Below are 26,841 nucleotides of genomic sequence, written 5' to 3' on the forward strand. Positions count from 1 at the left end.
TGGAGACTGTCCAGGCCACTCCATGACTTTCATATGCTTCGTACGAAGCCACTCCTTCGTTGCCCTGGTGGTGTGCTTCGGATCATTATCATGCTGATAGACCCATCCATGTTTCACCTGCAATGCCCTTGCTGATGGAAGGAGGTTTGCACTCAAAATATCACGATACATGGCCCCATTCATTCTTTCATGTACATGGAACAGTCGTCCTGGTCCCTTTGCAGAGAAACAGCCCCAAAGCATGATGTTGCCCCCCCCCCCCTATGCTTCAAAGTAGGTATGGTGTTCTTTGGATGCAATTCAGCATTCTGTCTCCTCCAAACACAAGTTTTGTTTCTACCAAACAGTTCTACTTTGGTTTCATCAGACCATTGTGTCATGACTCACGACAGGGTGGTTCTGGCTCCGTCCTGGTCAGGTCAGGGTTAAGATACTTTGCCTCTCTTTGGTTCTGGGGCTGCTATTAAATGTTGGTAGTTCCTGGGTCCAGTGTCGGTGATACTTCCGTTTACTCGGCTAGGGATTGCTGATCCAGGTTACTCATCTATTATCGTTGTGCATCTGTGCGTGTGAGCTTTTCTGTGTATGACCCGGTTCATCCCCTGACTTCTGCCTCTATGTTCTGCTCTGTACTGCCCTGTCCTTCCTGGTTCTCTGACCCCTTGGCTCATGTCGGTTCACTCGCTGTCTCATTCCTAGGTACCTTGCTCTCGTTTGGTTTTGACCCTTCGCTCTCCATTTGACTATGTTTATGTTTTGTGCCCCATATTCCGCACTCTCAGCTGCTGCCCTGTCCTCACATGCGGTAGCTCTGTCTCCTGTGATCACATGACTGTTCAGTGTCAGGTCCTGTGCAAACTGCAAGTTTTAGCTGTCACATGCACAGGCATGCTTAGTTCTGGATCCCCTACAAGCACCCCCTAGGCTCCTTAGGTGACACACACCGTGTGTCATTACAATATGACATTCTCCCAATACTCTTCTGGATTATCCAAATGCTCTCTAGCAAACTTCAAACTGGCCTGGACATGTACTGCCCTAAGCAGGGGGACACATCTGGCACTGCAGGATCCTTGTCCCTGGCGGCGTAGTGTGTTACTGATGGTAACCTTTGTTACGATGGTCCCAGCTCTATGCAGGTCATTCACTAGGTCCCCCGTGTGGTTCCGGGATTTTTGCTCACCGTTCTTCTGATTATTTTGACCCCACAGGGTGAGATCTTTTGTGGAGTCCCAGATCGAGGGAGATTATCACTGGTCTTGTATGTCTTCCATTTTCTTATTATTACTCCCACAGTTGATTTCATCACACCAAGCTGCTTGCCTATTGCAGATTCAGTCTTCCCAGCCTGGTGCAGGGCTACAATTTTGTTTCTGGTGTCCTTCAACAGCTCTTTAGTCTTCACCATAATGAAGTTTGGAGTGTGACTGTTTGAGGGTGTGCACAGGTGTCTTTTATACTGATAACAAGTTCAAACAGGTGCCATTACTACAGGTAATGAGTGGAGGACAGAGGAGACTCTTAAAGAAGAAGTTACAGGTCTGTGAGAGCCAGAAATCTTGCATGTTTTTAGGTGGCCAAATAATTATTTTCCAAAATTATTTGCAAAATAAATCTGGCCAAATCAGACAAGGTGATTTTCTGGATTTGTTTTCTCATTTTTGACTCTCATAGTTGTGGTCTACCTATGATGTCAATTAATGCCTCTCTCATCTTTTTAAGTGGGAGAACTTGCACAATTGGATGCTGACTAAATATTTTTTCACCCCTGTATAGAGTTAATGGTCACATTGTAATATTATGTATTCACTATGTAGTGGTAATAGTAATGGACATTGTGTAGTTGTATTCTTTTGTATGGCAGTTATGTTGTTAATTGTGAGCTGTGTATAGTGTTTTAAGGTTAGCAGTGGCATAAAATAATTATATTTGTATAGATCATCTTTTAACCCCTTAACCCCAGAGCTCTTTTCAGTTTTGCGTTTTCGTTTTTTGCTCCCCTTCTTCCCAGAACTTTTTTATTTTTCTGTCAATATGGTCATGTGATGGCTTATTTTTTGTTATAATAGTTGTACTTTTGAACGAAACCATTGGTTTTACATGTCGTGTACTAGAAAATGGAAAAAAAAATCCAACTGCGGTGAAATTGCAAAAAACGTGCAATCCCACACTTGTTTTTTGTTTTGCCTTTTTGCTAGGCTCACTAAATGCTAAAGCTGACCTGACATTATGATTCTCCAGGTCAGAGACACCAAACATGTCTAGGTTATTTTTATCTAAATGGTGAAAATATTTCCAAACTTTGCTAAAAATAAAAAAAATAAAAATAAAAAATTGTGCCAGTTCCCGATACCCGTAGCGTCTCTATTTTTCGTGATCTTGGGTTGTGTGAGGGCTTATTTTTTGTGTGCCGAGCTGTCATTTTTAATGATACAAATTTGGTACAGATACAATCTCCCATTATTGCATTTTAATGCAATGTCACGGCGACCAAAAAAATTTAATTCTGGCGTTTTGACTTTTTTTCTCAATATGCCATTTAGCAATCAGGTTAATCCTTTTTTTATTGATAGATCGGGTGATACTGAATGCGGCGATACCAAATATGTATATGTTTGATTTTATTTTTATTGTTTTATTGTGAATGGGGTGAAAGGGGGGTGATTTGAACTTTTATGTATATTTTTTTCAAACTTTTTTTTTTACTTTTGCCATGCTTTAATAGTCTCCATAGGAGGCTACAAGCAGGCACACCTTGATCACCTTTGTACATAGAGGCGTTGATCAAATCGCCTCTATATAGCAGAGTTGCTCACTTGCTACAGTCATGGCCAAAAGTATTAACACCCCTGCAATTCTGTCAGATAATACTCAGTTTCTTCCTGAAAATGATTGCAATCATAAATTCTTTGGTATTATCTTCATTTAATTTGTCTTAAATGAAAAAACACAAAAAGAATTGTCCTAAAGCCAAATTGGATATAATTCCACACCAAATATAAAAAAGGGGGTGGACAAAAGTATTGGCACCATTCAAAAAATCATGTGATGCTTCTCTAATTTATGTAATTAACAGCACCTGTAACTTACCTATGGCACCTAACAGGTGTTGGCAATAACTAAATCACACTTGCAGCCAGTTGACATTGATTAAAGTTGACTCAACCTCTGTCCTGTGGCCTTGTGTGTACCACATTGAGCATGGAGAAAAGAAAGAAGACCAAAGAACTGTCTGAGGACTTGAGAAACCAAATTGTGAGGAAGCATGAGCAATCTCAAGGCTACAAGTCCATCTCCAAAGACCTGAATGTTCCTGTGTCTACCGTGCGCAGTGTCATCAAGAAGTTTAAAGCACATGGCACTGTGGCTAACCTCCCAAGATGTGGATGGAAAAGAAAAATTGACAAGAGATTTCAATGCAAGATTGTGTGGATGTTGGATAAAGTACCTAGACTAACATCCAAACAAGTTCAAGCTGCCCTGCAGTCCGAGGGTACAACAGTGTCAACCCGTACTATCCGTCGGCATCTGAATGAAAAGGGACTGTATGGTAGGAGACCCAGGAAGACCCCACTTCTTACCCCGAGACATAAAAAAGCCAGGCTGGAGTTTGCCAAAACTTACCTGAAAAAGCCTAAAATGTTTTGGAAGAATGTTCTCTGGTCAGATGAGACAAAAGTAGAGCTTTTTGGGCAAAGGCATCAACATAGAGTTTACAGGAGAAAAAAAGAGGCATTCAAAGAAAAGAACACGGTCCCTACAGTCAAACATGGCGGAGGTTCCCTGATGTTTTGGGGTTGATTTGCTGCCTCTGGCACTGGACTGCTTGACCGTGTGCATGACATTATGAAGTCTGAAGACTACCAACAAATTTTGCAGCATAATATAGGGCCCAGTGTGAGAAAGCTGGGTCTCCCTCAGAGGTCATGAGTCTTCCAGCAGGACAATGACCCAAAACACACTTCAAAAAGCACTAGAAAATGGTTTGAGAGAAAGCACTGGAGACTTCTAAGGTGGCCAGCAATGAGTCCAGACCTGAATCCCATAGAACACCTGTGGAGAGATCTAAAGATTGCAGTTTGGAGAAGGCACGCTTCAAATATCAGGGACCTGGAGCAGTTTGCCAAAGAAGAATGGTCTAAAATTCCAGCAGAGCATTGTAAGAAACTCATTGATGGTTACCGGAAGCGATTGGTCGCAGTTATTTTGGCTAAAGGTTGTGCAACCAAGTATTAGGCCGAGGGTGCCAATACTTTTGTGTGGCCCATTTTTGGAGTTTTGTGTGAAATGATCAATGTTTTGCTTTTTGCTTCATTCTCTTTTGTGTTTTTTCATTTAAGACAAATTAAATGAAGATAATACCAAAGAATTAGTGATTGCAATCATTTTCAGGAAGAAACTGAGTATTATCTGACAGAATTGCAGGGGTGTCAATACTTTTGGCCATGACTGTATGAGCGCCGACCACTGGGTGGCGGTCACAGTAGTCTAGCACTGAAAACCATAGAGGTCTCCAGGAGACCTCGTGTTGCCATGCTGACACACTGGTGACCCGCGATCACGTAACGCAGGTCACCGGTGTGCGTATTTCCGGCACGATTGCCAGACGCGCCATTTAAATGCCGCTGTCAGTGTTTGACAGCGGCATTTAACTAGTTAATAGCCGCAGGTGGATTGCGATTCCACCCGTGGCTATTGCGGGCACATGTCAGCTGTTCTAAACAGCTGACATGTCCCTAGAAAGATGTGGGCCCACATCAACGAGAGGGATACCGACATCGGCGTAAATGTAAGGGGTTAAGTAGTGGGAGTGGAATCGTATATTGAGATATAATTTGGGGCTTGGGCCATTGATATTTTAGGACCCTAGCAATGTCCCTTCTTAGCAGCATAGAAATATCTATGGCACAACTATGTCTTTATCGAGCTAGCTGCATCTCTACCCTCAGTGAGTTCTCCAGTATTGTAAATACTACTGATAAAACAGTGATCATTAAAGAATAAATAGAATACACAGTACTTTATATCCTTTTATTTTAATATGCAATAAAACAAAACATTGACATAAATCTGACAGTGCCAACTAATAAATATCAAAGAAAACAATTCTAAGAAATAAAATATTAATTGTACCGAACATTTCAGATATCAACCAGTTTATATTATTGTTATGTTTTAGCAGTATAAAGAGATAATTTATGTACAGTAGAAAAAAGTACACCATAAAAACATGAATTGTATTGGCAGGAGTAAAGATTTGTTTTCGAATTGTGTTATTTTTATATTATATTATTATGATGGTTTAGATCCATATTCATTAGCATTCTGCTCTGTCTGTGAGGTTTTCAATATTTTTGTCATTAAGAATAGTGTACTTTCATCAATCTTTCCATCAAAATTTGCTAAACCTCAAACGGAATTATACCTCAATGAGATCTGTGCACATTTATTGGATTCTGTTAGAAACAAATACATTTGTCATAATTTTTATAATGAACAGAAACCATGATGCTAGTGTAAACAGAGATTTAATCCACTAATAGATTGAACATTACATACAATATAAAAATGCATAATTATATAATACAGGCAGATGTACCTGCATTAGTTTATTATAAAGCAGTGACATAAATTAAATTAAAGTTCCAAGTTTTTCTCTGTTGCTCAGTTAAAATGCATCATTGAAGGATAGATTCATTAAAAGAGTACTACAGAAATATATTGACCCAAATTTATTAAAAGTGGTATCATTTTACCCAATGTCTGAATTGGACTCAGCCGAAATGATTGACATGCTCTAATAAATTTATAGTATTTGCGTCCCATTTCATAAATCTATTAAATTCATGGCTGCCATAAATTTTCACACTTACTAAAATTCAGACTCTTTTTCTATACCAGAGTTTGAGTGTAATAGTAATACTACTATTTTCTCATTTGCAATTTTTATTGGTTAAATTGGTTGTAAATTTTGGTGCAAATAGTTATTACAGGAGTTGGGTATTTTATCTTTATTTTAATAGACGTATTGATGACATGATTGTGCTGCACTTACTAAGATACAAGTATTATCTTCCTGTATTTGTTGGTACAGCTTTCTTTGTAGACTGGCAGATCATTGAGGAACAGGTGACCAGACCCATTCATAAGCCTTCTCCAATAAACAAAAAAAAAAGTTTTCTCATTTGCAGTATTTTTCAGTTCGAGTAGCGGGATGAACAAGCATGGTCTCATGCTCCTCCATCTCCATCACCAGCCACTTTGTGCATTTTTAAAGGGAGGCTATAATCAAAAGATTGCCTATTGTTAAAATTCAGGTTTCTCAGTTAAATGTACTTTTAAAACATTTTTGCTAAAAAAGTTTTTTCATATTATGATCTTTATAAAAAAATAGAAATAATGTAATTTTTACACTAGCCAATGGGACATTTTTAGATTTATCCTTAGATTCATTCTTCATGTCCTTTCAGGAAGAGTTTACAGTATGACTCCTTGGCAAAGACAGGATTACAATTCCAGGTTGCACCTCTATACACAGCAGATGAAACAGGACCCACCAAGCACAATAAGTGATGTCACAGCTGACTCTGCTCCCCCTCCATTCTCAATGATCTTTGCACAGGCTCATTATGTTTTTCAATGCAATAAATAGGGTCAGGATTTGTCTGTGTACATGTATTGTTTCCTGAAACAATGCTAAGTTAGAGTCTAAAAAAAACAATGGCCAGTGTGAAATTCGCAATATTTATCTTCTCTATTTTCAATAAGGATAGTGATAGCTGTAAAAAAAAACATGTAGCACAAAAGCCTGATTTAAACATCAGGTGATTTTCTGATGATAGCTTCCCTTCAAGTATGTGAAGAAGCAGATAAGTCAACTATTTTGAAGTAAAATGTTCTGGAGCAAACAAAGAGGTTACATTTTTTCTTCTGCTTGTTTTTTGATTTAAAAACACAGGTCCTTGATATGATCATTTTAGGGACTACTATAAATAACAATATTTATTCACTGAGCAAAGTATTATGGAAAGACAACTAAAAAATCATCTGTATGCTGTAAAACAAGGAAAGTTCTAGAAGTTTTAACAAAAGGTACATTTTTAAAATATTAAAAGTTATTGGAGTTGTGTGAATTTAGAAAAAGGTCCTGCTTTCTATCTAGAAACAGCTCATGTCATGTATTTGGGCTGTGTCTGGTATTGCAGTTGATCTTCATTTAAGATGGGGCTGAGTTGTAACAATAGACACAGGCTGTGTACAAAGGTGGTGCCATTTCGGAAAAGATATCAGACCTTTTCTTCTATTCATATACAACAGATTAACTCATAAATATTCAAAAGTATATTACTGCTACTAAAACCTTTTTACGTAGTCTTCATGTCTACATATGAATAAATAAACCTCAATGTAAATAGCACCTGATGTCGCATTCATTTTACCGAACAGTGGGCTGTGTTGGGCCTTGCGCCGTACCCAGATCTTCTTACATATGTCATTTAACCTGTCTTCTCTTTCTTTCCTCTGGCTCCATCCTCTCAATCGTGATAAGGTGGCACATACTTTCCATATATGTTGGTCAAACACTTGACTTTACAGCAGTTTTCTTTCCAACTCTCCCATAAACATGTATGCTTGACTCGTATAAGTGTGAACATGAATGAATATGGAAAATATCTATCACCCATAGATTACTATGTTAAAAAAGTAGATGTTTTACTGGACTACACAGAACAGAATAGCAAAGTCTCTTACTCCAGTCCATATATTTTTGTGGTTAGCTGCCGGACTTTGAGGCCACATGTTTGCCACGTGTCTAGTAAATGTCAACTCATATACTTCATGGGCTAATTTTATGGTAACACAATACCATTAGTTTATTAAGTTTTCAATAGCCAAAATTCTTGAAAATTATTGTTATATCAGACTAGTGCATACCAAAGAATGACTAATTCTAGACCTAATTCTGCAATCAGCCTCTCAGGTTTTCATACTTTATTTTTTACCTTTTCATGTGGTAGAAGAACAAGGGAAGTTGACAACTACTACCGGGGCACCCACTAGAGCTATTCTTCCTTACACCACTATTAAAAAGAACTATTTTTAGAGCCAAATCACTTACTCTATACAGAAAAATTAGACGCTTATGGACAGCCCATGTTTTAAACATACATGACCCTGTACATGTATTTAATAGTAAAACAATTGCTACAATGTTGAAATAAAAAAGGTATGCACTGTGTGTTGAATTATTAGGTAAATGAGTATTTTGACCATATCATTGTTTTTATGCAGTTTTTCCAACTCCAAACTGTATACACTTGAATACTAATTGGATTTGTGTAATGAGGTAGGGTGATGTCTAAGGATATCAGGACACCATTTTTCAAGGTGTGCACAATTATTAGGCAGCTAATTTTCCTTTAGCAAAATTGGCTAACAAGAGATTTTACTGACTCTGAAAAGTCATAAAAATTGTTACAAGTATTTCAGAAGGATGCAAAACTATTGAAATTGCTAAAGTACCAAGTTGTGATCACAGAACCATTAACAGTTTTGTTGCAAATAGTCCATAGGGTCGCAAAAAAACATATTGAGGAAAAAGTCAGATTTCAGCCTTCCTTACCTTAGCAATGTCTCTGAGCATTAAAAACTTATTGTACTTCTGGGCACTCCAGGGAGGTTGCAGATCTGGATTATGACATCACTGGAGGATAATGGGTTCCTGGTCACTTCACGCTTGATACTTCTCAAACCTTTGGAAGTTAATGGGCGTCTTCATTTCTCAACAAGTCATTTGTAACCCTGCTTACTATTTGCAAAAAAACCTTTTCTTTTGATGGTTTTGAGACCACACCCCAATATCTTAGCAATTTGAAGAGTGTTGTATCTCTCAGTAACACTAGTAACAATTTTTGACTTTTCAGAGTCCGATAATTTTAAGGGGCGCATTTTGTCTAAGGAAAACAAGCTGTCTAATAATTCTGCACAACTTGATAAAGGGTGTTGAATCCTTTGAACACACCCTCCTCATTTTAATACACGAATACACAAACCAATAAGCATTCAAGTTTATATGCTTGGAGTCGGAAAATATGTGTAAAAATGATATTACAGTCAAAATACTCACTTCCCTTATTGTGCACACAGTGCAAAATACAGTAATAGACTATTCATGGTAGGAAAGATCTTCCAGTGCTTTGTGGGGTCTTTCTACTTGTAACTTGACTGTTTTGAGGTATCATTTTGGATAAACCAATACATAGCTTATATGTCTTGCATTGTCACCTCTTGAAAGGACGATTTGTAAATGTAATCAAACTGTATTATAATCTACAGTATTTTGATGAAACATTACATCCAGATATTGAAAACACGTTATACATTCATATCAGTGAGTGTCATGTTGTCCTCCAGCTCCAGGTAACAATTTATCAAACACATCCTTACTGTTTAAATGTTATATAAGCTAGGTTTAAACTTGTATAAGCCCTGAGTTTAATACCCATCTTGGCAGTCATTATCATTTCCGATAGCTTTACGCTGATAAGCACCAAACATGAATCTTCTTCTATCAAATTCCGAACTTATAGATTCTTTACTGACATTCTCAGACTCACTAGACTCACTGTTCCGCCTCACCTCAATAGATTCAGAACTCTCTCTAGATTGACTTTCCTTGTCCTCTGCTGATATACTTTCTTTGCTTTCACTGTCTGATGAATCTTTGGAAACAGTATTGACCTCTGCTGATTTGCTGGATGATTTGCTGTCTTCTAAAGAACTATTTCCTAAGGCAATGGACATCAGTTTAAAAGAATTAGTGACTTCTGCTGATTCACTACTTTTGTCTTGCTCTGTTTTGCTAGCAGAACCATGTGATTTATTGTCACTTTCTGATGAGTCTGTGTCTTCAGAGTTTTCTTCAGAGGTTTGGTTACTTTGACTGTCTTCGATGGATTCACTTGTATTTTGTGTAGACATGGACCCATCCTTGTCTTCCACAGATGAACTTTTGCTAATTTTCCTCATAGCTTTTTCATTTTCTTTTAATTGCAGTTTTTCTTTGGACTCAGCATGACTAACATTTTCTCCAGATTTATTATCTTCTTCTGATTGACTGATATCTTCATTTGACTGGGTAACATCTTCAATTGACTCTTTAGACTTGGTGACATCTTCATTTTGAGTTTCATAATCTTTTCTGCTAGTTAATAGTGTATCGTCATGTGAATGAGTATCTTCCCTTGAGGTTTTGTCTTTTGATTGAGATCCTTCTATTGAAGGTGTGTCTTCTGTTGAGTCCTCTGTTGTGTCTTCTATTGAGACAATGTCTTCCTGCGAAGGTGTGTCTTCTGAAGAATGAATGTCTTCAGGGGAGTGAGCATCCTCTTTTGAGTGACTGTCTTCCTTTGAATTACTATCTTCTTTTGAGTGAGGTTCTTCTTTTGAATTAACATTTTCAACTGATCGACTATCAAATAGTTTTGATTCATCGTGTTTGCTATTCAGTACATTTTCTGCCCTGTCCAATGCTTCAGAATTGTGTCTTTCTTGGTTTTTATACGTATTCAACATTTGGTTTGGCTCCTCAGACTTACTGTTCTGCTTTTCAAGATGTCCTTTGCCTTGGTTGGTAGCAATCTTCTTTTCTTTTTGTTGTTTGTTATTTTTTGCCTTTTTGCTTTTTTCAGAAGCTGTACTTATGGTGGCATCCCTGTTTGTACTAGAGTCACTGTTATGGTTTAATGATATATTAGAATCATCATTTTGCATTTTTTCAATGTCCTTTTCAATGATGTACTGCTGACTTTTCTTAAGCTTGCTGTTGATATCATTATTCTCTTTACTTTCATTTCTACATTCCTGATTATCCTCTTTACTGTTTCCAACTTTAATAGTTACATTGTCTTCATAGTCTCCATTCTCATCATCATTGTCATCATTATCATCATCATCATTGTCATCATCATTAGTATTTAAATCCTCATCATTGTCATCATTGTCATTATCTTCATGTGATAAATTCTCTTGAATCGTTTCATCTAGGTCAATTTTGGCATCCTCTTTGCCTTTTTTCATTGCCTCATTTGACTCTGTCCAAGGCCCTCCTTTCTGTTTTTCAGTGGCAGTATGTGAATGATCCCCACTTTTTGGAACAATCTGCATGACAAAACAGAATGTGATTATCCAGTGTTATACACAGAATGCCTATATATTTGTTTCAAAATCAAATAATTCATATATCCTCTACATAAATTAATATCTAATTTCCCCTAAGCCTACTACATAGACAGGTAAAATAACCTCTTGCCAGCTACATCATTATTGGTTCACTTTGCCTCTCCTTGCTCCCCTACAACTCTGCCTCTTCAGATTAGCTAGTATGTATAAATTCAAATCTATCATGGACAAACCAGGAAGATTGGCTACAGAAAGGGCAGGAGAATCATAAGCGTGAGATTATAAAGTCCTTTAGTCTATCTGAACCTGAAGATTAATTTGATGTTCACTTACAAGAGACTTGTCAAACTTATTCTCATGGCTTCCAGATTCATCATCATTTTCATTATCATCTTCTTTACTACCGACAGGATGTCTAGCCTCTTCTAGAACAACGGGTGCAGCATTGTAACTGTCTTGCTTATCTCTATCATCCACATCTGTGAGTTGCTCCTCAATGTCTATGCTATCAATAGCAGCTGGGATGAGATCTTGATTGTCATTGTCTTCATGTTGTCCTCCACTAACCTCCTCATTCTCACGGTTAACAGCTTCTTCACTTGAATCATACTAATAGATAAATTACAACATATTAGAAACACTACAATATTTTTTTGCGCAAAGGTGTATTAGGTTAGGAAAAAAAGCTGACATAGCTATCTCACTAGAACTACCATAGACTTTGATAGAAATAGCAACATGCATGCTCAACTTACTCTTTCCTTTCCCTGGTGCCATTTTAAGACTCTTATTCATTTTACAGTAAGGGGTAAAGAAACAACAGTTCTCGTACATTTGGTCCAAGAGATGAGACAGACAATTATTGGGCATTTATCCATTGAAAAAGAAATTATTTAGTCATCTGTAAAATGTATTTATTAAGGGAAATCTGTTAGCATGATTTCACACCTCAAACTGTTTACAAGCACCTGTAGATGTTTTAAAAAAAAAAGTACAGCCATACCTTTACATGGCCAATCAGTTCTTAATTTACTGAGAGATCAGCATTTGAATTAATATGCAAATGTGGCTTAAGGGCTGTGAGAGATATTACAGCCTCTGTCACTCCAGCTCTATACCCTGCCCACTGTGCCCAGTGCTACCTTCTTGAATGATGGCACCTTTGCCTGAAGTCACATAACATGAAGGCAGTCAAGCAGGAGGAGGTGTAGAACTTCAGTAAAAGAGGCTTCAGATCTACCATAGCTCTTCAGCCTCACTAGCATATCAATTCAAACACTGATTTCTCAATAATAGAGGACCAAACTGGCCATTTAATGGTATTGCTGATCCTGTTTTTAAAAGGGCTCCATGGGCATCTATAATATAACGCTGGGAGCGTCACTCTGTCCAAAGCCTTTATAGACTGCGCAAGCGCAAGCGCCAGCGCAGTCTGGGCCTCACAGAGTGACGCTCCCAGGAGATCGCAGTATGCGTAAACACTGAACGCACACCGCAATCTCCAACAGAGAAGCAGGGACCGCAAGGAGGGTAAGTATGAGCTATATTCACCTGGCCCCGTTCCACCGCTGCGCGCCGCCATCTTCCCGGTCCTCAGCCTGTGACCTTCAGTTCAGAGGGCGCGATGACGCGCTTAATGCGCGCCGGCGCCGCCCTCTGACTGACCAGTCACAGCCAGAGGACCGGGAAGATGGCGGCGCGCAGCGGTGGAATGGGGCCAGGTGAATATAGTAAGTGCTGGGGGGCCTGAGCTGGCGGCGATACCGGTACCTGACCCCCACAGCACGCCGGTGTCCCCACCTGCTCAGGCCCCCCAGCACTCGGCGCCCAGCGACCATAGGTGAGTATGGTATTTTTTTTTATATATTGCAGCAGCATACGGGGCATATACAATGGAGCATCTTATGGGGCTATAAACGATAATGGAGCATCTTATGGGGCCATAAACCATAATGGAGCAGTGTACGGGGGCATATGGTGTGGAGCATCTTATGGGGGCCATAAACCTTTATGGAACAGCGTACGGGGCATACACTATGGAGCATCTTATGGGGGCCATCAACCATAATGGAGCAGTGTACGGGGGAATATACCATGGAGCATCTTATGGGGGCCATAAACCTTTATGGAAGAGCGTATGGGGGCATATACTATGGAGCATCTTATGGGGGCCATAAACCTTTATGGAGCAGTGTACAGGGGCATATACTATGGAGCATCTTATGGGGGCCATCAACCTTTATGGAGCAGTGTACGGGGCATATACTATGGAGCATTTTATGGGGGCCATAAACTTTTATGGAGCAGCGTATGGGGCATATGGATGGGAGCAGCAAATTAAAGAACAGTGGCGCAGGATGGGAGCAGCACATGACAGAATGGGGGCGCAGGATGGGAGCAGCACATGACAGAATAGGGCAGCACATGACAGAACGGGGGCGCCGGATGGGAGCAGCACATGTCAGAATGGGGGCGCAGGATGAGAGCAGCACATGACAGGATGGGGACGCAGGATGGGAGCAGCACATGACAGGATGGAGATGCAGGATGGGAGCAGCACATGTCAGAATGGAGGCGCAGGATGGGAGCAGCACATGTCAGAATGGGGGCGCAGGATGGGAGCAGCACATGTCAGAATGGGGGCGCAGGATGGGAGCAGCACATGACAGGATGGGGACACAGGATGGGAGCAGCACATGACAGGATGGGGACGCAGGATGGGTGCAGCACATGTCAGAATGGAGGCGCAGGATGGGAGCAGCACATGTCAGAATGGGGGCGCAGGATGGGAGCAGCACATGTCAGAATGGGGGCGCAGGATGGGAGCAGCACATGTCAGAATGGGGGAGCAGGATGGGAGCAGCACATGACAGGATGGGGACGCAGGATGGGAGCAGCACATGACAGGATGGGGGCGCAGGATGGAGCAGCACATACCAGGATGGAGACCATATACCAATATAAATGCTCGCCACCCGGGCATAGAATGGCTTCAATAGCTAGTATAAATAGATTGGGGTATGAAATCTTGCTCACAGATTTCTTTTACGTTCAACAATATAAGAGTCTGACTACATTGCTTGTACAATTATTGGGCAATTTGTATTTTTGACGAGTTTTTTTTTAATCAAATAGATTTTTATAGATTATAAAATGCAATAAACATTTAACAATAATACATGGGTTTTTCAATCCCCCCTCTTTTACCCATCCCACCCCCTTCATCCCCATCCCTCCCCCTTTCCCACTTAGGCAGCTCACATCCTTCTTTTAACATGTCTTATAGCATTGTATACTTTAGTATAATATAATGTCCTTCACTATGAATTTATATACCATTATTTTATAAGTGAAACCTCCTCAGGCCTATTTTCCCTTCATCTCCTCCTAACCCAATTCCAACCAAGGTGTTCACAATTTGTCATACAAAATTCCAAAGACATACTGATAGGGATTCTAGATTGTGAGCCCCATCGGGGACAGTGATGATAATGTGTGCAAAACTGTAAAGCGCTGCGGAATATGTTAGCGCTATATAAAAATAAAGATTATTATTATTATTATTACCATTTTCCCTCTTTTCTGATATACTCCCTTTTCTTTTTTTTTTTTTTTTTTTAAAGTTTTTTTTATATTTTTTTTTTCTATTAAAAAAAATAAAAAATAATAATTTGCAGGCATCCGATCTCTCGCACGCTCACGATACACACAGACGCATAACCGCTTGTCAGGACACCCAGTGACAACATCAGTAAAATGATACAGCGACCGAACCGATAATAAAAGGGACTAAAAAATCATAATCAGAGGCATTTACCCAGTAAAGTGCTAGAAAAACAAGCAGTGATTGATCTTCTACCACAGACGGGGGGAAATACGGGGGCAGCAGACCGACAGAAGAGGAACCATTAATTAGGGCAGGTGGGGCGGGGGGCTATGTACAGAGGGAGGGGCCGTCTGATAGCGCAGGCTATGACCTTCCCCACATATTTGATGCATTCTCCCCTCGATTGAGGCTCATCTTTCATCCAATTTCTTGCTATGACCTTCCGAGCCATGTATAGCAGTCTAGCGATTACTATTTTTAACGTGTTGTCTACAATGATCTCATCCACATATCCCAGCACGCACACCACTGGTTCCCTTGGAATTACACATCTATACGCCCCTTCTATCCGGCTGAGAACCACTAACCAAAAAACAGTAAACCTTGGACAAGACCAGAGCATGTGGAACATTCCAGCATTATCATTCCTACACCTAGGGCATTCCGATTTGGATCTCAACCCAGCCCTGTATAGGACATCCGGAGACCTATATACTCTATGTATAACATAAAGCTGAGAAAGTCTATACGGCTCATTCATTGATAGCTTCAGTACCCATTCTAGAACAGATTCCCATGTTTCATCCTCCAAGCGACCCAACTCTCTTTCCCATTTAGCCCTCGCCCCAAACGGATATCCCAGTAAGTAAGTATGGATTAAGTCCTTATATAAGGAAGAGATAACACCCCTCGATGTCCCCACTCCGCAGATATATTCCAATACTAAGTCACTTTGGATTTTGAGGCAATCCCCCTTATTCTGAGCCACAAAGGCATGTCAAACTTGTGCATATTGATAACCCCCGGATGTCTCGAGGCCATACTCAGACTGCAACAGGGAAAAGGACTTCAACTCTCGTCGCTAAAAAATCTGATAGACCTATCGAATTCCATTAGCCTGCCATCCTGATATACATCTCATTGCCAAAAATTCTGGTAAATTATTATTAAACCATAGTGGAGAAAACCTGGTAAGACAAGTGACCCCACAAATATGTTTGACTCTTCCCCATATTTTAAATATCAAAAGCAATGTTGGATATATTTTCCCAAGCATCCCAAGGGAGCCATCCTCTAAACACTGTACCGCCGGACTTCTTTTGGTAATCTTTTCTATTAAGAGTTGTACCCCATTGGCGGACGTCACCTGTTCCCAGCCCTTTAAATGTTGACATTGGGCCGCAAGGAAATATATCTCAGGATTAGGCAAGGCCAGACCCCCAGCGTCTTTATGCTGCTGATGCGTCTCCAACCTAATTCGTGGGTGCTGTCTCCCCCACACCAAACTTCTAAATAATGAGTTGATCAGTTTGAATTTCCCACGTGGTATCCAGATAGGTGAGTTATGAAGAACATACAATATATTAGGCATCAGAATCATTTTGATAAGATTAACTCAACCTACAACAGAAAAATGCAGCTTAGACCAAGCCCCTAACTTAGCCTTAAGAGTCTCCAGTACCGGTGTCAGATTCTTATACAAGTAATTTTGTAATCGGCAAAGAGATTAGTATCCCCAGATATTTGAAATGGTCTGCTATCTTAAGTCTACCCCTTTCCGTAGAATCACCCAGCTCACCCCCCACATCATCCACCATGAATAAAATTGTTTTATTCCAGTTTATTTTTAGTCCTGATAGAGAACCAAATCACTCGATGAGCCGCATAACATTGCTCACTGAGTCATGCGGGTCTCCCAGAAACAGCAGTATATCGTCAGCGTAAAGCGCTATCTTCTCTTCTATCGACCCATATTTAAACCCTAAAACCTCGGAGGACTGTCAAATTTTAGCGGCCAATGGTTCCACGGCCAGAGAAAACAAAAGAGGGGAGAGCGGACACCCCTGTCTCATTCCTCTATGCAGCTGTATCGTGTGAGAAAGCTCGCCATTCACTCTCACTCTAGCTGATGGTTGCTCATATAACAGCTGAACCCAAGACACGAAATGTGGGCCAAAGCCAAAACAGTGTAACACCTGCCACAAGAACCCCCATTCTACACTGTTGAATGCCATCTAAGGAAGAAATAACTCTATGCCCACCGTTATCAGCCCCCAGTTGTAAATTCAAAAAGAGTCTTCTTAGATTCACTGCCGTAGGCCTATCAGGCATAAAGCTGGACTGATCTGGGTGAATTAATTTAGAAACAACACCTGTTAATCGGACCGCTAACACCCCGGCAAGAAGCTTAACATCTGTAGTAAGTAGAGAGATCGGGCGATACGATTCAGGCAGTCGCAGATCTTCATCTTCCTTCGGAATTACTACTATTATGGTTTCCCTCATGGAAGCTGGCAAGGTTCCCCTAAGCTTGGTCTCCTCAAATACCACTCTTAATCTCGGTATTAACACCTCTTCCATCTCTTTATATATTTCGGCCGGTCGCCCATCTACTCCTGGCGCCCTACCTCTTGCCATTGCCCTTAAAGCCCGACTTAGTGCATCATTAGTAAAAGGGCCCTCCAAACTTTTCCTATCCTCCTCACTCAGTCTAGACAAGGCGATGCCCTCTAGAAATGCCATATTGTCTCCCTCCGATGGGACCACACCAGAGGAGTACAGATCCGCATAGAATTCCATAAAGACCCTTAAGATCTCAGAGGTCTCCGATACTTTAATACCATTGTCATGTTTCAATGAATGCACGAATTATGTACTCCTCTGAGCAGAAGCCACCAATGACAACATATGTCCAACTACCTCCCCCTCCTGGTAAAACGCCAGATGTTGGAACTCTCTCTTCCTCTCTGCCCTCTCCACTAGAATTTTATCCATGCGGTTCTGGGCTTCTTTTAGCCATTTCCCAGTCTCATGAGTACCCAGTGTAATCAAGTCATCTTCAGCAATTCTCAGCCTTTCCCTCGCGTCATTCTCCGCCTGTTTTGACCGACGTTTACCTACTAATATCCCTAAACAGCAGCCCTCTCAAAAATGTCTTCATAGTCTCCCAAATGGTAAGTATATCTGCACTACCCTCATTAATCTCAAAGAACCCCTCTACCTCTCGCTGTATGGTCTCCAAGCTCACACTATGCAACCAGTTAGGATGAATTTTCCACTCTCCCCTTTGTCGCGCCCATGTCCCCACTGGCCTCAACTCCACCTCCAAAGGATTATGATCCAAGAACGCCCGCAGCAAATACCTTACTTCCCCCACCAAAGTGTCAAAACATGTTATTCCCGAGAGCCATGTCTATTCTAGATAGCGCATGATGAGCTGGTGAGTAGCAAGAGTATCCCCTCTCCCCCACGTGTCGTACTCTCCACAGATCAATCATACTGATCTCTCGCACATATGTTCCAAATGCCGTAATATGACTTTCCGTCCTACGTTGTATGTTTTTATTTCTATCCCAAAAATCATCACAAATGTTATTGAGGTCTCCTATAATTAAAAGCGGCAACGGATCTCCCCGTCCAATCAATTCCAAAACTTCTCTAAATTTTTTGCTAGAATAGGGAGGAGGAATGTACATAGCCACCACATACATCAAAAACCCAAGCAGTCTACATTTCACTATCACATATTGCCCTTCCACATCAACATACACCTTCACCTCTTCATAACGCACTCCTGCTGGGACCAGCACCGATACTCCTCTTGCGTATGTAGAGAAGGTGGAGTGAGATGACCTCTGCAACAATCGCCTACTCAAGACGTCGACCCTATCACGTACCAAGTGCATTTCCAACAGACATATCAAGGAGGCCCTTTGATCACGAGCTTATTGAAGTACTTCCGCTCTTCTGGTCTTGTCTGCTAGGCCTCTAACATTCCAACTTAGTATTTTAATGCGTTCCCCCATCATGTCGCAGAATAGCAATCCAAGAATCCTTACTCCCTAACCTGAGCTGTCTAACCCCCCTCCCCCACCCCTTGAACTCTCCCCTCCCATCCCAATCCCCCCCAAACTATCACATTTTCCTCTCATCAAGAGTGGGGCTCCAAAGCCCGTTTGAGACACTCTCACCTAAGTTATCACCACCCTCTGGCTTCCGCCACCAACAGCACCACAGCTCCTTACATTAATTAATAACATATCAAAACATACAATAAAGTAAAGAGATTACAAAAGCAATATTTGCAGAACACATTGTCAGCATCCCCCACCCCCCTCCATATTATCCAACTCAAACTCTGTCTGGCCCATTAATCAACCTGGCCATACTCCACTCTTCCAAAGTTTGAAAGAGCTATAGCCAGTAAATAAATGTAGCCTGCAGTTTCTTGGCATTAATATCAATCCACGGAGTAGTGTCCTCTGGTGTCATGAAGAAGTGTACTTTATTGAAGATGACCACTCTCAACCTCGCAGGGAAAAACATGGAGTATTGCACCCCCAGTTCTCTCAATCGCCTCTTGACGCCATGTAAACTGCATTCTCTGTTTCTGGACCACAGCGGAGTAGTCCAGATAAATGGTAATCCTCTGTCCTCCAACAGTGAAGTCCTTCATTTCTCTGGCCTTCCTAAGTATAATGTCTCTGTAGTTTAATATTTCAGCCAGCATAGTACAGGGGTTGGCTCCAGGGGGAGGGGGTGCAGCGGCACTCTGAGCGCTCTTTCCACGGCAAAGACCTTTGTCAGAACTTCAGCTCCAACCTTCTCCTTCAGCCAGCTTTCAATAAACTCAATGGGATTTCTCCCCTCTGTTTTTCCAGCAAACCCACTTTCCAGATGTTATTTCTTCTAGATCCTCATTTTTTGCCGCCAAATCCGTTATCTGTTGGACAAACTTTTTCTCTGCCTTTTGCAGTTTTACAATATGATCCTCAACATATCATCTCTTTTCATCTCAATAGTTAATTTTCATCTATTAAAGTTAAAATAATAAACAAACAACTCAAAATGTTCAAAAATACCTTTCTAACATTACAATAAATTAGTAATGATCAATATAGCCATCCTTCTTTCCAATACTAGTCATAAGACTTTCATCCATGGAATCTGTCAGTTTCTTAATGTGTTGAAGATCAACTTTTTGGGCAGCACTAACCACAGCCTCCCAGACAAGAGGTGTACTGTTTTCGTTCACTGTAAATTTCCTATTTAAGGAGGGCCCAAAAGCTCTCAATAGGGGTTAGGTCAGGTGAGACTTTGATGCATGTGATATAGCATTATTCTGCATAAAAATTATGGTTTTCTTGAAACATGCAGACTTTTTTGTACCATTTCTTGAAGAAAATGCATTAGAAAAATTAGCAGTAGGATTGGGAGTTGATTTTGAGTTCATCTGTAACCTAAAAATGTTCAACGAGCTCGTATTTAATAATCCTAGCCCATAGCAATATCCCACCTCCACCTTTTTGGTGTCTGAGTCGAAGACAGAGGTATGTGAATATTATTGATTCAGCCACGGGCTCATCTAACTGGTCCATTAAGAGTCATTTTTATCTCATTACTCCATAAACCCCTTGAAAAATCTGTCTTCAGATATTTCTTCTTTTCTATTGCAACAAAACCTCTGATGGTTCTGTGACCAAGTCCCAATATCTTAGCAATTTCAAAATTGTTGCATCCCTCTGTAAGACTTGTAACCAAATTTGACTTTTTAGAGTCAATTAAATTTTTTTTGTCCCATTTTAGCTGAGGGAAAACAAGCTGTCTAATAATTCTGAATACCTTGATAAATGGTATTCTGATATCATTAGGCATCACCCTACCTCATTAACTATGTATCACCTGATCTGCTTCCTCCAATAAGCATTCAGGTTTATATAGTCTGGAGTTGGAAAATATGCATAAAAATGATGACATGGTCAAAAAATGCATACAGGTCCTTCTCAAAAAATTAGCATATAGTGTTAAATTTCATTATTTACCATAATGTAATGATTACAATTAAACTTTCATATATTATAGATTCATTATCCACCAACTGAAATTTGTCAGGTCTTTTATTGTTTAAATACTGATTATTTTGGCATACAACTCCTGATAACCCAAAAAACCTGTCTCAATAAATTAGCATATTTCACCCATCCAATCAAATAAAAGTGTTTTTTAATAACAAACAAAAAAACCATCAAATAATAATGTTCAGTTATGCACTCAATACTTGGTCGGGAATCCTTTGGCAGAAATGACTGCTTCAATGCGGCGTGGCATGGAGGCAATCAGCCTGTGACACTGCTGAGATGTTATGGAGGCCCAGGATGCTTCAATAGCGGCCTTAAGCTCATCCAGAGTGTTGGGTCTTGCGTCTCTCAACTTTCTCTTCACAATATCCCACAGATTCTCTATGGGGTTCAGGTCAGGAGACTTGGCAGGCCAATTGAGCACAGTAATACCATGGTCAGTAAACCATTTACCAGTGGTTTTGGCACTGTGAGCAGGTGCCAGGTCGTGCTGAAAAATGAAATCTTCATCTCCATAAAGCATTTCAGCCGATGGAAGCATGAAGTGCTCCAAAATCTCCTGATAGCTAGCTGCATTGACCCTGCCCTTGATGAAACACAGTGGACCAACACCAGCAGCTGACATGGCACCCCACACCATCACTGACTGTGGGTACTTGACACTGGACTTCAGGCATTTTGGCATTTCCTTCTCCCCAGTCTTCCTCCAGACTCTGGCACCTTGATTTCCGAATGACATGCAAAATTTGCTTTCATCAGAAAAAAGTACTTGGGACCACTTAGCAACAGTCCAGTGCTGCTTCTCTGTAGCCCAGGTCAGGCGCCTCTGCCGCTGTTTATGGTTCAAAAGTGGCTTTACCTGGGGAATGCGGCACCTGTAGCCCATTTCCTGCACACGCCTGTGCACGGTGGCTCTGGATGTTTCCACACCAGACTCAGTCCACTGCTTCCTCAGGTTCCCCAAGGTCTGGAATCGGTCCTTCTCCACAATCTTCCTCAGGGTCCGGTCTCCTCTTCTCGTTGTTACAGCGTTTTCTGCCACATTGTTTCCTTCCAACAGACTTACCATTGAGGTGCCTTGATACAGCACTCTGGGAACAGCCTATTAGTTGAGAAATTTCTTTCTGGGTCTTACCCTCTTGCTTGAGGGTGTCAATGATGGCCTTCTTGACATCTGTCAGATCGCTAGTCTTACCCATGATGGGGGTTTTGAGTAATGAACCAGGCAGGGAGTTTATAAAAGCCTCAGGTATCTTTTGCATGTGTTTAGAGTTAATTAGTTGATTCAGAAGATTAGGGTAAAAGGTCGTTTAGAGAACCTTTTCTTGATATGCTAATTTATTGAGACAGGTTTTTTGGGTTATCAGGAGTTGTATGCCAAAATCATCAGTATTTAAACAATAAAAGACCTGACAAATTTCAGTTGGTGGATAATGAATCTATAATATATGAAAGTTTAATTGTAATCATTACATTATGGTAAATAATGAAATTTAACACTATATATTAATTTTTTGAGAAGGACCTGTATATGCCAGAAAGCTTTTACTAAGTTGCTGTTTTACTTTATTTCTAACCTTTCTTCCTATTTGACAGCACTTAGTCAACTAGTGGATTACATGTTATAAATCATAGAATCATAAAATGGAAGAGTTGGAAAAGACCTCCTGGGTCATCTGGTCCAAACCCCTGATTCACTAAATCATTCCAGACAGATGTCGGTCCAGCCTCTGTTTGAAGACTTCCATTGAATGAGAACTCACCACCTCTTGAGGCAGCCTATTCCACTCATTGATCACCCTCACTGTCAAAAAGTTTTTCTAATACCTAAACTGTGTCTCCTCCCATTCAGTTCCATCCCATTACTTCTAGTCTTTCCTTGTGCAAATGAGAATAATGATGATCCTTATACAATGTGACAGTCCTTGAGATATTTGTAGACAGCTATTAAGTCTCCTCTCTTCTTTTTTGCAAGCTAAACATTTCCAAATCCTGTAACTGTTCCTTATAGGACATAGTTTGCAGACCTGTCACCATTCTGGTCGCTCTTCTTTGTTCTTTGCTCCGGCTTGTTGATGTCTTTTTTAAAATGTGGTGCCCAAAACTGGATCAGGCACAAGATGGATCCACTTGCTCACACAGATACAATTGATAGAGTCCTCATGAACATGAACAGTGCAGTTTAATGTCACAGCACATTCAGTACAATTCAAGTCTCTTAAGCACAGGCTTTATAAACAGTACAGCTGCTTCTTAGAGGCACTTTTACTAACAGTCTCTTTTGATAGCACAGTTCAGAACAGATCAAGACTCTTTAGAAAAGAAGAGTAGTATACAGCATTCCTTCTAGCACAGTGTAAGGGAGGAGGGAGGGGGGTTTGCTGAGGGAGATTATCCCTGTAACACAACTTCTCCAGTCCTTATCTTCCTGTTCCTATTAGACTTCCTCAACTAGCAGTATAGGGGGGTAGCCCAACTCCACCCTGTAAATGAATCCTGTGTCCCTATGGTTCACTTGCCTGAACTACTGTAAGGCCGGGATCACATGCGAGAAATACGGCTGAGTCTCGCATGTTAATACCCGGCATTGCCGCCATCTCTCAGGAGCGGAGCGTGCGGCACAATGTATTGCTAGGCGGCCACATGCTCTGCTCCTGAGTGACGGCGGCAATGCCGGGTATTAACATGCGAGACTCGGCTGTTTTTCTCGCATGTGTGATTCTGGCCTAAGACAGATCACAGAAACACACCACTCATCCCCCTGGGGCTCTGCTAACCACTCCCTGCCTCCTGTGCCTGTGTTAACCTCTCTATTTGCTGGATGCTTTTGAAGCAACAGCAGTTAGCACTATTTCTGCATGTCATGCACATACAAGACAAAAATGAACGTCTGAATGAAGTGGCTCTCTATGCATGTGGCAGATTATAGTAGTTGTGAAATGCTAGGCTGCTAGCAAAACACCTGAGTTCCGAATGAGGAGAACAAGACTTCATTCTCTCAAAAATGGAAGTTCTGGAAATGGAACCTGTTCATATGGAATATTCTTTTGATATGCCTTAAATGTCTCAGATGTTAATACACCCTTCATTTTGTGCAGTTCTTAAAAGTGACTTAATATGACAATGTGACACTTGGATCAGAAAAGGTTGTACACCCCTGATCTAAACTAAGCCCCATTGTTGAAAGAGGCTCAGAAAGTCTCCAAAACACATAAGAAATATTGTAAGGACACGAGAGTATTTTTGTACAAACTGAGCCAGAATTCTGTCTCATACTGCTCTGGAAATCTCCTCATTGTTTTATTTACTTTCATATAATTGAAGTTTGTTTTTACGTACCCGTTGTTCTGAGCTTTGCAAACTAGATTCTGATGACTTGCTGTTCACCTATAATAAGTGCATGAACATGATGGATTACTATATTGGAGAGTGATCTAAGATTGATAAACTATAGACAAATGAATAGATATAAAATCGGAGAAGAAATAATTCCTCAAGTCATTACTGAACATTTGGTGCATAATTATATATAATGAGTAGTACAGATTAGAATAATGTGACTGATAGGCTGCATTCAAACACCAGGTGACAAGCTTTAATGTTGTCCAATTTTTTCTTGGACAGAAGACAGACCCATAGAATTTCATTGATATATACAAATATCTGTCTCCGATCCAGGAAATGCAGATCATGTCCTATTGTCAACCATTTAGTGAATCAAACTAAGCCATTAAAGTCAATGGGGATCTGTTAAAAACAGATGAAAAACGAAAGAAATCATTTTACTTTAGTGTTCCATACATGTTCTATCTGCTTTTAACTGATCCATTGCTCAGAGTCAACGAATATAAAATCTCAGTCTACTTGCTTCAGTGGAAAAAAACGGGATGAGAAAAAAAAAATGGAGCACAGGTGCAAAGTGTAAAGGTATGTGCACATGCTGTGGAAAACGCTGCAGATCCGCAGCGGTTCCGCAGCTGCGGGTCCGCAGCAGTTTCCCATGAGTTTACAGTTCAATGTAAACCTATGGGAAACAAAAAACGCTGTGCACATGCTGCGGAAAAAAAATGTGCAAAAACCCAGCAGTTTACATTCCGCGGCATGTCACTTCTTTCTGCGGATTCCGCAGCGGTTTTGCAATAGAAAACCGCAGTTGTAAAACCGCAGTTAAATCCGCAGAAAAACCATGGTAAATCCACGATAAATCTGCAGCGGTTTTGCACTGCGGATTTATCAAATCCGCTGCGGAAAAATCCGCAGAGGACCAGAATACGTGTGCACATAGCCTAAGACTAAAACGGCCTTCCTTACATGCATATGAAAATAGACACAGATGTGTGAAAAAAGCCTTATTTCCAGAAAATAATGCCACACACAAACATGCACTGTGTACAGGCGTCACACCGAACTACAGGCAGCATGAACCAGACACTGGACCATGTGCAAGGGTGTGATAGAGACTGTCGTGTTCCTGCCCCTGAAAGCAGCAGTTGCATAATGTGACTACTGTCATGCTTTTTTTACTGTGTTTTATAATGACTTGTAAAATGTATAGAGTGTAATGTGACAAATGTATCGTGTGATAGGTGCTCTGTGAGTACTGCAAAGGTAACACCTAAGGTAGCTCTGGTACACTCACCTAGGAATAGGGAAAGTATAGGATATAGTTTATTGCTTATTATAGAGATAGACAGGGACAGTAGTGCAAGATACAGTTAATATTTTGGGAATAGCCCAGATTGGGAGGGGCTAGGGCTAGCAGAAAAGGGAAGGAAGTCTACTGACGCCCCATTTGGATATATGACCAAGCCACATGAAATGGGCGAGAATGTTCCATTTACCATTTATTGATGGTGTTTCTATCATCTATTAAGGTTTCTGTCACAAATACAATGATCCATGTGTTTAGTAACCACTACACATGTTGCTAGATTGAATACGATATATATGGAGATGCAATCTGGCTAGGTTTTTAGCCGGTACCATTAATTTGGTCATGGTTTGGTTGTGAAGTAGCTTTTTGGTTCTTTGTGTAGATACTGGTATTACTACCATAGATACCTTATTTAAGCTACATATCTATAACAAATGCATGATTATGGTCACGAGAAATGAGGATGTACTATCTAGGGGAACATGATACATGTTTAGTATTTGATTTTTTCATAAAATACATGATCTGTTGTTCCTAATGCTGTAGTTTAGAGATTAAATACACTACCCATGGGCAGATATTTAACCCTGATGTAAACATGGTATTGGTCTGCATATTTCTCTGGAATACTGTAATGTATTACCTAGCAATATATGCTGCTATCCATAACAGTTTTTACCTATTATACCACTCATTTGGAGCGTGTTTTTTGTTGTTGGATTTTTAGAAAATAATTAATGTGAGTCACTTTTTAACCCCTTTATTCTGCTATTCATGACTTCCTAGTTGGTGTCAGTTAGTGAAAGTGTTTGCTGGAAGCAAGGCAAAATTCAAGGTGCAGTGGGCCGAAGCACAGATTGGACAAAATGATCGGGTGGTATGAGCTCATACCAAACTCCCGAGGCTAAGGCTCAAGCCGGGAGCTATAGAGAGCACTGACAACCTTATCATACCGAGGAAGATGGACGTCAAACTGCGTGAGGGAAAGGTAGCAGATCTTGGGAATACTGTGGTGCTGGACGGGGAATCCCTAGAGCTAACAGAACCTGTTAAAATAGGGACCGTCCAAGCTGAATGTAAGAAAATGATTGAAATGTTCTGTGTTGATGGAACAAGAACTGGAGGGTGCTGTGCCTGATACTGCGTGTTAAAGACTAATGTAACTGAACTGTCCAGTAAAGTTGAACTTACTAAAGCGAATTGTGTGCCCCTTGATGTGTCTGTGGTTGGTCCTAGAACTGAGGACATGGACACAGCAGAGGTCTCTGGCCTACAAGTGAGTGCAATGCAATGTACACAGCACAACACTAATGGACTGGGCC

The 26,841-nt window shown here is 40.6% G+C and overlaps 1 protein-coding gene across 1 annotated transcript in view; it reads right to left on the reverse strand.

Annotated features, from left to right (window-relative positions):
* Positions 1-9,437: 9,437 nt before the first annotated feature.
* LOC138654505 (dentin sialophosphoprotein-like) overlaps positions 9,438-26,841 on the reverse strand; it is a 32,357-nt gene continuing 14,953 nt past the window's right edge. The window contains exons 4-6 of the mRNA XM_069743458.1: positions 24,205-24,252; positions 11,515-11,790; positions 9,438-11,160 (exon numbers count right to left, since the gene is read on the reverse strand). Coding sequence (XP_069599559.1) covers positions 9,496-11,160; positions 11,515-11,790; positions 24,205-24,252 — 1,989 coding nt within the window. The 3' untranslated portion in view covers positions 9,438-9,495. The remainder of the gene's footprint in view (positions 11,161-11,514; positions 11,791-24,204; positions 24,253-26,841) is intronic.

Source organism: Ranitomeya imitator, chromosome 1, assembly GCF_032444005.1.
Source record: "Ranitomeya imitator isolate aRanImi1 chromosome 1, aRanImi1.pri, whole genome shotgun sequence".
NCBI classification, from domain to species: Eukaryota; Metazoa; Chordata; class Amphibia; order Anura; family Dendrobatidae; genus Ranitomeya; species Ranitomeya imitator.